Below are 9400 nucleotides of genomic sequence, written 5' to 3'. Positions count from 1 at the left end.
TGACGTCGCAAATTTGACATGCCTGCATTAAGGCAATTAAATTTTGGGAACATGCCAATTTGGCAAGGAGCTTGGAGACCTCCTATACTCTGTTCAACAAGAGTAGTGATATAGTTAGGGGTTTGATTCATTGTGCAAGAACTTTTGTGATTTGAAGGATGAGAATAAATCTGGACCTAAGACAATAGGAAATGAAAAAAGCAGGTATGTATAGCATGAACTTCAAATCATGTTTAAGTAAACAAATCTGACAATCACTAAGCTTGTTCAAAAATGCATATATCATAACTATTTCACCCAAATATAACTTACTTTGCTCTTTTGGCCATTTCATTGCCATCCCATCGTGGACTATAGGGATAGTTTTTCTGGGCTTGAGAATATAGTTCTCCACTATTTGTAAAATGATAGACAGACTGAAATGTCAAAGTTGGCTGATCCCGAGGAAAGTACAGTGGCAAGTCAACTACAAACAAAAAAGAAAAGAAAAAAAATACATAAGCAATTTGTTTTCTTTCTTGATTTTTATCATCTTATATTAACAATATGCACGAAAACGTGTACATTAAAAATATTTTAAAATCTGACAGGTGCTTAAAAGATGCTCAATTTACAGGTTGTTCAGTTTTTTTTTTAATATTTAATCATATTTTTTGCCAGATTTGTTGCACAAAAATAAAATGGATAGATCAATTTGAATTTATCGTTTTAATGGACACCTGTTTAAATTTGAAATGTTTCTGAAATACGCTAAGCATACTATATATAAACAAAATAAAGCACAGATAAAATTTAATTAGACAATATGATTTGCTGTCTACCTATGGTAAAAACATAGCTGGGGATAGAGATGGGCATACTATCTTATAGATGGAAACTGCTGGGGTTTTTTATATATCAGATGGGCCTGAAGTACTGTATTTTTAGCTTTTGTACATGTCCACTAAGCATGATATAATGTCCCTTCACATTGTTCATATTTCCAAAATACTTCTGAAGTGCCTTGATATATTCTAGATAATTTTTCTAGACTACAGTGCTACTTTCTGAGAGATAAATAAATCTAGCCCTTCCCAGTCATTGTGCCTCTAAACTTCAACAACAATGTGCTATTCAGCTATAGTTCTTACTCATTCTCCTTGCATATTCAGTTTCTCTACTGGGCTACAAGGTTGTCTTCATCATTTTATTGCATATGACAGGTGTTTTTTATTATTATTACTTTTTGCAGGTGTTCCTGGCATAGGTGATCAAAGTTATGTTAATAAAATATTCTGAGTTAATTTAGAATACTGGTGCATAGCATTAAACCAGTATTATTTTACTAGACCCACAAGACAAGCCTTAGGTTTACATAATTATCATTACTGTATTCAGTTATGATAGATAAGGCTTTTTTGAAATAAGGGAGACAACAAATTATTTGGTTCAGTTTTGAATGAATTTTCCCAAGAACTCTTTTATGTGAACTGAAAACAACGTATCAACCTATTTTTTTATTTACACAGAATCTTATAGATTAATTTCTCAATTCACTGTTGTAATACCCACAGTTTGAATATATTAACATGACAACTTATAACCATCTTCCATTCATTGAAAAACAATGTTATAAAGCCTTAAGTAGTTATTTTACATTCGGGTGTCCCTTGAGACATCAGTTCCAGTGTAACACTGCAAATAAAGAACAAAAACTTGGATATATAGAAATTGAGGGATTAGGTTCCAGAACCTATGATTCTCTTCTTCCTCCCACAAGCACCTTTTCTCTCTTTCTTCTGTTGTGATTGTCTGTGTAATATACCTGAATTTACGTAAGGTGTCTCTGGGTCTGTCCAGTTACGAGGTTCCATGTGACTTTCCTACAGCAGCTGGCTGATAACAGAAGGAATCACCTTACTCACAGTTAACCTGTCATGCTAACTTCTCTAGCCTAAGTTCTTTTACAATTTGGGGGGAGATGTTTCTTGATCACATCATTGGACACTACTGCTATCCACAGACTGGCTGTGTAATGCTCAATTACCACAAATGTTCAGTGAACAGCTAGTGTCCAGTGACACAATTGAGAGTTGGCTGAGAGTAGTACTGCACACAGTACTGATGTCCAGTGGCATAACTGAATGGCTCAGACCCCAGTATGTGGCATCAGTTTGATTCTTTCCATTGTCAGCCAAACAAATCCCTTGGAAGAAGGCAGCCAGCTGTTGTGAGGAAGTTATGGAGGAGTCCCACAACTGGCAAATACAACCCTGACCAAGTGAAAAGATCTACAACTTACAACCGCATGGAAGTCCACAAGCCAATGATATTCATGCCCAAGGAGCAGCAGCAAATATAGGCATGCAGACAAACTAGTCATAACCCATACAAAACCTACTTTTCAGATGTAAAAAATCCTTTCTATCATTTTCTATTTTAAAAAATCAATAGATATGAAAAAAACATTTATTTATAGGTCAAAGTGTGGTCTTTAATTATCAGTTGTGGATATATAAAACAACAGATAATGATACTATGGATGAGACCTACCTACTTTGGGGGGAGGAAGAAGGAAAAAAAAAAAGATAAATAAAAAAAATTCAATTTATAATGGGAACTCAAGAATTCCAACATTAAGAAATATATCTTCAAGGGTTCTGATAGACATTTTGCATTTTATCTTTATCTTTTATCTTTGCCAGCAGTTACTTTCCATAAATATATTTTCTTTTCAGATTTAGGATTACAGCATGTTCTGCAAGGAAGTTATTACCATATATCTCAGGAATGTCATTTGAACTCCAAAACATATTTCGATATAGTTACACTAGTGGATAATGTGACTTGATAAATTATCCAGTAACCATGTATATACAACAACAGCCAAGCAAAATATTTTATTGGTATATATATACACATAAAACCATGGAAAATGTATCCTTTCTTTTGAATCTTGATAAATAAATTCTACTACTAATTTATATTTGGGAACTTAAGAATCAAATTCTAATATGGATGGAATTAGCTGATATAAAATAATATTTAAAATTCCACTTAAACAAATGAAGTGTAAATATGTATAATACATAGCTACTGGTAAGCACAAAACTACATGTGTATATCTGAATAAGGTGTGGCTGAGATTGTTTAAAGAAGGAAAAGCAAAAAAAGGAAAGTGCAATTGTAAGATATTTGGGAATTAGAGTAAAGTGTCCTAAAATGGATTTCCTGATGGCAAATTATGTTCCAGCCTGAAAGGAAATAAGATCATGATTCCAAGAAGGAAAGGAAAAAAAACTTTACAAAATCAGCACAGAAAAGTTTAAGATTTTTAAAAATATGAACTCTTTAATACTTACTGAACATATTGAGATATAGGACCATGCATATAAATAAAATAAAAGCCTAAAGAATGCTCTAATCAATAAATCAACCTCTTTGCATAGCTGTAAATATTTTAAAATATTTTTAAAAGTAATTTATTATCTGTTATTAATTATTTTATCTTTAGTAACAGGTGGAAACTTCAAGCAATTCAACAAATGTGTATTGGACAGTCTTTACGTATAACAATCATACTTTCAATCATACAATCATGATCATTAGAGACGATGATGAAAAATGAAAAGTCACTAAACAGACAATCTAAAAATGCTGAATTCAGAGTAACTTTTTCTTACTGGGGTGTAAGTAACCTATTTACCTTTGCAAGAATTGATACATACACAATATTTCTCCCAACAAATTAATCAATATTAACTATTTCTGTACATATGCAGTTGGAAACATATGCATAGAGTGGGGCTATAAAAACAGGTAAGGCATCAATTAATTGTTTATTTATTCATATGGAACTTATTTTAAACAACTTTTCTTCTATAAAGGCTGGACTATTATACAAAGAAAAGGTTGCTTTAGGAAAGGAAATTATTTGCCACACTGAAAAGATAGCTGGAGTACACCCCATTTGCAGTTTCACCGTTTTACAATATCCTGATCCAAAGTTGCTTCTCCTTGAAGTGAGCATACATTGCTAGAGTTCAGTTAGATGAAGCTATACAATGTGTATATATACTGTAGCACAGTGATGGCGAACCTTTTAGAGACCGAGTGCCCCAAAACTGCCTCTGCTCTGCCCCCGCTCCCCCCCACCCTGCCCCTAGCCCGGCCCGCCCCCATCCCGCCCACCCACAGGGCCATTCACCGCCTCCATGGCCTGCCGCAGATCGCCCAGGCAGCCCAGTAGTGCCATGGTGGCCACGCCCTCCGCCCACAGCATCAACTGCGCATGATGGGGCGTGAGGGCGGAGTCTTGTCCCCGCTACCCAGCTGCCATGTCGTTGGCTATGCTGCTCCGCGTGGGCCGCGCTCGGGGGCGACTCTCCTCCAGGGGGGCTGCTGGTGAGGAGGGGGCTGTTGGGGAAGGCGGGGCTGGGGCAATGGTGCACGTGCCCACAGAGAGGGCTCTGAGTGCCGCCTCTGGCACGCGTGCCATAGGTTCGCCACCACTGCTGTAGCAGAAAAGATTGTTAGAACATAGAATAACAGAGTTTGAAAGAACATCAGAGGTCTTCTAGTCCAACCTCCTGGTTGAGCAGGAGACCCTATACAATTTCAGACAAATGGTTGTCCAATCTCTTTTTGAAAGAGCACCCACAACTTCTGAAGGCAAGCTATTCCATTGGTTGATTGTTCTCACTCTTAGGAAATTTCTCCTTAGTTCTAGGTTGCTTCTCTCCTTGGTTAGTTTCCAACCATTGTTTCTTGTCCTGCCTTTAGGCGCTTTGGAAAATAGCTTGACTTCCTCGTCTTTGTAGGTGCCTCTCAAATATTGGAACCCTGCAATCATTAACCATGATCTTTAACCATGAGAATCAATTGCTGGAGCTAGATCTATCAGCAAGGCACTGCTTAGGTTTTAATCCTTTTGTGTAATATAAAACAATAAGAGTTAATTCCACGATAGTGTTAAGTGATAGATTGTATCTCTGGAGAAGTTACGAGAGGTGGCTGAGAACTCTCAACTCTTGTGTTAGCATCCATTATAACACCATGATGGAAATTATTATCAAACTGCCTCTGCTTGGAGACAGAAATGACAACTAAAATTTGAGATTAAAATATCTACTGTTTCATTCTTGGCTAACAACATAATTCTGCCATTATCTAAAGTGATTTATCAGTTAGCAATGTACTTTTGTAGCATTATTCTGAAAGTCTAAAAAGCAAAAGCTCTGTTCTACTCTGTAGGGTCAACCCAACCTCCTAAAATCTGGTTATAGTTTTGAGGTTAGGGCTTACTTTGTTGTTTGCCCTTTGTAATTAAAGTTCATAATTTTTTTTATGTTTTTTCTCGTTTTTTAAAAATTATTTTTCTCATGTACTGCATGTTTCTTAAAAGGCAGCTAAATAGCTATGTACAATTCATATAAAAGTGATATGTGGTAATAAACTTCAGTAAAGACAAGTTAATATCTGCGGTGTTAGTTTCATTTATTTTTTTCCTGAAGAATCTCCTTTTTTCTTGATTTTTTTAAGTATCAGACCAACTGAAAGGTATTAATAGCATGTTTAAAAAACTTTTGTTCAAAAAGTCAAAAGCTTTCTTTTAAAAGCTTTGCTTTTTAAAAGCTGTAAGTACATAGTATTGAAGTCAAGTTTAAAAGCACAACAGAGACAAAACTGTTAATTCATAGAAGCTTTCATTTGCTATGATTAGCCTTTAAGCAATTGCTGTAATTTTCTCCATAGAGGAACTATTTCAAAAACTAAGGAACTGAGAAGAAAAAGGATACTTCCAGTTAACAGGACATTGTAAGAATTCAATTATGGGTAGTTATGGATAGTTGAGTGGACATAACTCAGTTGTTTCTTTCCTACTATCTCCCTCCACAACACACCTACTCTCAGGAGTGTCTACAAGATATGGTTAAAGAAAGGTAAAGATCATGTTGCCACAACTGTGTAATCAAAATTCCACCAGATTTTTTGGGGGGATATATTGCAAGTACAACTAACATAAGAGGAACAGTAGAGCTTTGTGGTCATGTTGACTTTTTCAACCACCAACCCCATGAACATCTCTGTATATCCTATGACATTTCAGCTGACTTGTCCCTGGCACTTTGCACCTCTACCACTTTTTCTGAGAACTTCGCTTCTCCTGATTTTAGACCCAGGATGACTATTTCTCTTCTTAGTTCCAAATTATTTTTCAGTTTTTTTCCTCTTCCCTCATTAATTAAAATATACCCAGTATTTATTTCAAATACTTTCCAGAAATCTGTGGTTGCTGGAATTCAGCAGGTTATATGTTGTTATGTAATATGTTATATATTACATATATAAATGAATAAATAACTGGTTTTTATACAGGGATCTTTCCTCTGAATAATTCAAGATGGTGTATGCATGTATGTATCTTGAATGTGATATGCGCACGCATACACACATACAGAGCTTCCCATTTATTCTAATAACCTATAGGCTGTGTTACAGTGCTGGATCACTAAGTGCTTAATAGCTGATTGAATTTGGCTCTCATGTAAACATTATTATTCAAATTCATGAAGCCTGATCAAGTTATATGAGCAAAAAAAGCAGGTCCCTCCCAAAATTTCAACACGAGGAGGAGCAGGGGAAAGAAATGCAAGAGAGGTTTATGTAAAAAAAGCAGCTTTTGTTTTATGCACACAAGTTATAGGAATTTGTAGTAGCAAGGTAGAAAAAATAGAGCTATTAAATAGAGAGAATCAGTGGTGGGATTCAACCAGTTCGCACCACTTCAGCAGAACCGGTAGCTAATTTTTTGTTGCCCAGGCCCAGAATGGACTTCCGGAAGTGGTATCCACACAGAGAACCGGTTGTTCACATATTTGAATCCCACCACTGGAGAGAATGCTTCGCAATACAAGGCACGGTGTGACGGACGGGTATGATATGAAACAATAAACAGAAAAATAAGAATGGGTTCAAGTTTAGAGATAAAAGCAAAGCATTTGTGACAGACACAGAAGGCGCTAAACAACCAGAACAACTTTAAAGAAAGCATCTATTGATTTGAATGGAGTGAATAGGTTTAGGCAATAGAAACAGTGATAAACTCAGGGGACTGAGATAAAAAAAAATGGTTCTGATCAAACACGCTGACATCTGCATGAAAAAAAATACTTAATCATTTATATAATCCTTCCATGCAGAATACACATGAAAATAAGACTGTTGAACTTTACTAAATCATCTGCAGGTTTTATAAATCTGACAGATTGAAAACACTGCTTCAGCAACTCTGTTCAAAACTGGAAATACTATTTCCAAACACATATTGACTCACAGGTATTTCTGCAGACAATAGATGGAGTGACTCATATCTGTAAATTCCTGGAAGTACCAATAGACCCTTTGCTTAGTCATTTATTAAGGGATGCTCAGTTTGCAAGCTTTGCAAGCCATGATAAAGGAATCTATCTTAATATCGGCTTAAAAAAACATTCCAAGTAACCCAAATCTAGACTCTAAAAATAACCTCACATTATGTGAGTCACCTCACTAACAGGTTTACACAAGTTCGGTGCCAAACAGTGATATCTCATCAGAAAAACTTAATTTTATTGCAATTCTAAGAATATAAAGGAAACAGACAGGTTTTAAGAATAGAAACGCTTTTCTGGGAGTATTTTCTGCAAATCTATTACACTTAACATTTCTCAACTGTTAATTTTAGGACCCATCTTTCTTTCTATATTAAACCTTCCAATTGTTACAAAGGTTAGACATAGATTATACATAAACAGTGATCTCTGCTGGTAACTATGAATTGGAAAGTGAATACTGTTTGTCATAAAAAAAAGTCATGCAATATACTATGGAAATCGCAAAGTGACAATATTGTAGGAACTGATTAAAATTTCATGCTAATTTCATTTGTGATAAAAAATAATTCTAACGTAAAAAAAAAAACCCTACTACTAGAAAATGTTAAAAGCATTTTCAATTACGCAGTTATCAGGAAGGGAAAAGGAAGGAGAGGGGAAATAGAATAACTGCTTCACACAGAGACGAAGCCACATCTGTTCTAACAAATTCAGCATCCATTATCTGAAATGTCCAACTCATTTTAAAGCAATAATACCAGTTAATGAAATACTAATTGCAAGAGAAACTATGCCAAAGTTAAGTATTCTTATCTATCCCATCCTCCCTTTATTAGTCTAGGAACTTCAGTGGCAAGACAACCTGCTCTCGTCTTCTTGTTAGACGAGCCAATTAAGCCAAAATATTTCTCCTTTTTCTTTTTTTTATCTCATCCTACAAGGCATATCAATAATTTGACTGATAACTTTGCAACATGCAGCCCACCCCCTTTCGTGTGCAAATTACTGTTCACAAATTTAATCTTGAGGGTTTCACTCATGGAACCACATTCATCTAGCACAGCTATTCCAAGTTGTGAAAGAACTACTAAACCAAGGACATAGTAAGCTGTGGAAAACAAAGCAAACTGTCTGCCATGACAATGTTTCTAGACTATTGTGTAGATAAAATAATTTCCTTCATCTCTGAAGTCTGGGACTTCATTATAGTAGTTTGGGAAATATAGGATAAAATATTTACACACTTGGCTTGATCTTCCTGGCTAACTGAAAAAGTCAAGACAAATCAAGGACCAGAGATTGCTAACCAGGAAAGAGTCACATCAGATGGAAACATTTAGGCAAGAATTACTCAATTTATCCTACCATGGTGAACAATTTTTGATAAATTTTCAATCTGTCTCTTTGAACCAGATAGGGAAATATGTGGTAGAAAGGGGTGGATTTAACTGGATAAAAACAACTCATTTCATTTAACTTTAGTTCTAAATTATAACAGAAAAAGTTTCATTAACTTGACAAACGATACACAATCAATTCAGATGAAATCACACATAGCTATAGTGACATATATTTTAACTACACTAGGTTTAGGTTTAATTAAATTTATACCCCGCCCTTCTCCTAGCGGACTCAGGGCGGCTTACAGCAAGTTAAAAAACAGACAAACCTTACAAAATACTAAGTTTAAAATACAATTAAAATGAAATATTGATTTTTTGCCGTTTCTTTTTAAAATTATGTTAAAAACCAAATTAAAATCAAATTAAAATCAAATTAAAATATCCCTTAGGCCAGTCCCGCTAGCTGGAATAGCCATGTCTTGAGGGCGCGGCGGAAGGAGGGCAGATCCGGAATGACCCGGATCTCTGGGGGTAATTCGTTCCATAGGGAGGGGGCTCCAACAGAGAAGGCCCTCCCCCTGGGGGTCGCCAGCCGGCACTGTCTGACTGACGGCACCCTGAGGAGACCCTCTCTGTGGGAGCGTATCGGCCGATGAGAGGTAATCTGTGGCAGAAGGCGGTCTCGGAGATAACCAGGTCCGA

At 35.9% G+C, this 9400-nt stretch overlaps 1 protein-coding gene across 1 annotated transcript in view; it reads right to left on the bottom strand.

The window, feature by feature from the left end:
* Positions 1–235: 235 nt before the first annotated feature.
* The window catches only part of LOC107290602 (BRISC and BRCA1-A complex member 2), a gene marked incomplete at its 5' end in the record, with an annotated part of 25129 nt that continues 15964 nt past the window's right edge, over positions 236–9400 (bottom strand). Inside the window, one exon of the mRNA XM_015819496.1 lies at positions 236–466. Within this exon, the coding sequence (XP_015674982.1) occupies positions 309–466 (158 nt within the window). The remainder of the gene's footprint in view (positions 467–9400) is intronic.

This window comes from Protobothrops mucrosquamatus, unplaced genomic scaffold (assembly GCF_001527695.2).
Source record: "Protobothrops mucrosquamatus isolate PMUCROS unplaced genomic scaffold, P.Mucros_1.0 scaffold936, whole genome shotgun sequence".
NCBI classification, from domain to species: Eukaryota; Metazoa; Chordata; class Lepidosauria; order Squamata; family Viperidae; genus Protobothrops; species Protobothrops mucrosquamatus.
Note: the sequence above shows the minus strand (reverse complement) of the source record. Positions and strands in the feature narration are given on the sequence as shown.